The sequence below is a fragment of the Macrobrachium nipponense genome, chromosome 5 (genome assembly GCF_015104395.2).
Source record: "Macrobrachium nipponense isolate FS-2020 chromosome 5, ASM1510439v2, whole genome shotgun sequence".
Taxonomy (NCBI): Eukaryota; Metazoa; Arthropoda; class Malacostraca; order Decapoda; family Palaemonidae; genus Macrobrachium; species Macrobrachium nipponense.
Genome location: NC_061107.1, coordinates 16,209,198 through 16,212,435, shown reverse-complemented (window position 1 = coordinate 16,212,435; position 3,238 = coordinate 16,209,198). Strand labels below are relative to the sequence as shown.

Here is a 3,238-nt window from a genome sequence, read left to right as displayed (position 1 = left end):
TTACTGAATTGTTTGGATACGATAACGTTGAAATATAATGATAATTACTCTCCACAAAAATTTATTATTGATGTAAGCAGTCCATTTTAATAATTTCATCTTATTATTATTGTTTACGGAATTTCTTAGTACAAAGCTTTTCATGCCCACCTTCGATTTAAAACGTATATAGCTATATAATAAGTATATATATATATATAATATATATATATATATATACATATACATATATATATATATATATATATATGTATATATATATATATATATATATATATATATATATATATATATACATATACATATACTATATCATAAAATCCACGTAAGAAGGCGAGTGAAAACCGGGACTTGGAACAAGTACTTTCGTAGTGTATTCTACATTTTCAAGTTCACACTAATTCAAACAGTTTACAGAGCTTTATATATAAAACTGAGTAGTGGTGGGGAGTTACAGTATCTTGAATCGGGCAGCAGCATAACCTTCAAACAGAAAGGACGGGAAAGAGTCTTCAAAAACAGAAAGGACGGGGAAAGAGGGGTCTTTCAAACAGAAAGGACATTGAAAAGATTCTTCAAAACAGAAAGGACAGGGAAAGATTCTTCAATCAAGAAAGGACAGTGGAAAGAGTTTCTTAAACAGGAAAGGAACAGGGAAAGAGTATTCAAACAGAAAGGAAACAGGGGAACGAAGTCTTCAAACGAAAGGGAACAGGGAAGAATTCTTCAAACAGAAAGGACAGGGAAAGATTCTTCAAAAACAGAAAGGAACAAGGGTCAAAGGGAAAAGTTCTTCAAACGAAAGGAATCAGGGACAGGGAAAGAGTTCTTCAAACAGAAAAGGACCAGGGGAAAGAAAGATTCTTCAAACAGAAAGGACCAGGGAAAGAGTTCTTCCCAAACCAGAAAGGACAGGGAAAAGAGTCGTCAAACAGAAACAGAAAGGACAAAGAAGGAAAGAGTCTTCCAAAAAGAAAGGACAGGGAAAGAGTCTTCAATCAGAAATGAAGGGAAACGAGTCTTCAAACAGAAAGGACAGGGAAATGTCTTCAACAAGAAAGGACCGGGAAGAGTCTTCAAACAGAAAGGACAGGAAGAGTCTTCAAACAGAAAGGGACATGGACAGAGTCGTTCAAACAGAAAGGACATGGAAAGAGTCTTCAACAGAAAGGACAAGGGAAAGAGGTCTTCAGACAGAAAGGACAGTGATAGAGTCTTCAAAACAGAAGGACAGGAAGCGTCTTTCAAACAGAAAGGACAGATAGAGTCTTCAAACAAAAGGACAGGGAAAGAGTCTTCAAACAGAAAGGACAGGGAAAAAGTCTTCAAACAGAAGGCAGGGATAGAGGCTTCAAACAAAGGACAGGGAAAGAGTCTTCAAACAGAAGACAGGGATTAAGAGTCTTCATACAGAAGGACAGGAAAGAGTCCTGCAAACATAAGAGGACAGGGAAAGAGTCTTCAAACAGAAAGGACAGGGAAAGAGTCTTCAAACAGAAAGGACAGGAAAGAGTCTTCAAACAGAAAGGACAGGGAAAGAGTCTTCAAAAAGAAAGGACAGGGAAAGTCTTCAAAGAAGGACAGGGAAAGATCTTCCGAACAGAAAGGACAGCGGACAGAAGTCTTCAAACAGAAAGGACAGGGAAAGAGGTCTTCAAACAGAAAGTACAGGGAAGAGTCTTCCAAACATGAAGGACCGGATAGAGTCCTTCAAACAGAAAGGACCAGGAAAGAAGTCTTCAAACAGAAAGGACAGGGAAAGAGTCTTCAAACAGAAAGGACAGGGAAAGAGTCTTCAAACAGAAAGGACAGGGAAAGAGTCTTCAAAAAGAAAGGACAGGGAAAGAGTCTTCAAACAGAAAGAGATGAGCTTCAACAGAAAGGACAGGGAAAGAGTCTTCAAACAGAAAGGACAGGGAAAGAGTCTTCAAACAGAAAGGACAGGGAAAGAGTCTTCAAACAGAAAGGACAGGAAAGAGTCTTCAAACAGAAAGGACAGGGAAAGAGTCTTCAAACAGAAAGGACAGGGAAAGAGTCTTCAAACAGAAAGGACAGGGAAAGAGTCTTCAAACAGAAAGGACAGGGAAAGAGTCTTCAAACAGAAAGGACAGGGAAAGAGTCTTCAAACAGAAAGGACAGGGAAAGAGTCTTCAAAAAGAAAGGACAGGGAAAGAGTCTTCAAACAGAAAGGACAGGAAAGAGTCTTCAAACAGAAAGGACAGGGAAAGGATGCTTCAAACAGAAAGGACAGGAAAGAGTCTTCAAAACCAAAAAGAAAGGACAGGAAAAAGATCTTCAAACAAAAGGACAGGGAAAGAGTTCTTCAAAATTTCAAGAAAGGGAAACAGGGAAAGAGTCAAACGGAAAGAGACAAGGAAAGGGAGCTTCCAAAAGGAAAAGGACAGGGAAAGAGTTCGTTCAATCAAAAGGAAAGGGGAAAAGAGCTTCAAAACAGAAAGGACAGGGAAAGAGTCTTTCAAAAAGAAAGGGGACGGGAAAGAGTCTTAAACAGGAAAGGGAAACAAAGGAAAGAAAGTTTTTCTTCACAAGAGGAACAAAGAAAAGTCTTCAAACAGAAAGGACAGCGGGAAAGAGTCTTCAAAAAACAAGAAAGGACAGGGAAAGAGTATTCAAACAGAAAGGACAGGAGAAGAAGTCTTTTTCAACAAAAAGAAAGGGACAGGGGAAAGAGTCTTCAAAACAGAAAGGACAAGGGATAGAAAAGGTCTTCAAACAGAAAGGACAGGGAAAGAAGTCTTTCAAACCAGAAAGGACAAGGGAAAAAGTCTTCAAACAAGAAAGGACAGGGTAAGAGTCTTCAAACAGGGAAAGGACAAAGGAAAGAGTTCTTTTCAAACAGAAAGGACAGGATAGAGTTCTGCAAAACTAGAAAAGGACAGGGAAAGAGTTTCAAACCAGAAAAGGGAAACAAAGGGAAAGGGAAAGGTCTTCAAACAGAAAGGACAGGGAAAGAGTCCAACAGAAAGGAACAAGGAAGGGAAAGAGTTCTCAAACAGAGAAAGGGACAGGGAAAGAGTCTTCCCAAAAGGAAAGACAAAGGCGGAAAGGAGTCTTCAAACAGAAAGGAACAGGGGAAAGAGTCAACAAAAAGAAACAACAAGGGAAAGAGGTCTTCAAACAGAAAGACAGGGAAAGAGTCTTAAACAGGGAAAGGAAAACAAAAGGGAAAAGGAGTTCTTCAAACAGAAAGGACAGGATAGAGTCTTCAAAACGAAAG

The 3,238-nt window shown here is 39.0% G+C and overlaps 1 protein-coding gene across 1 annotated transcript in view; it reads left to right on the top strand.

Moving 5' to 3' along the window:
- The window catches only part of LOC135215729 (pre-mRNA-splicing factor 38B-like), a 6,020-nt gene extending 4,621 nt beyond the window's left edge, over nt 1-1,399 (top strand). Inside the window, exon 2 of the mRNA XM_064250685.1 lies at nt 411-1,399. Within this exon, the coding sequence (XP_064106755.1) occupies nt 411-1,399 (989 nt within the window). The remainder of the gene's footprint in view (nt 1-410) is intronic.
- The last annotated feature ends 1,839 nt before the right edge of the window (nt 1,400-3,238 follow it).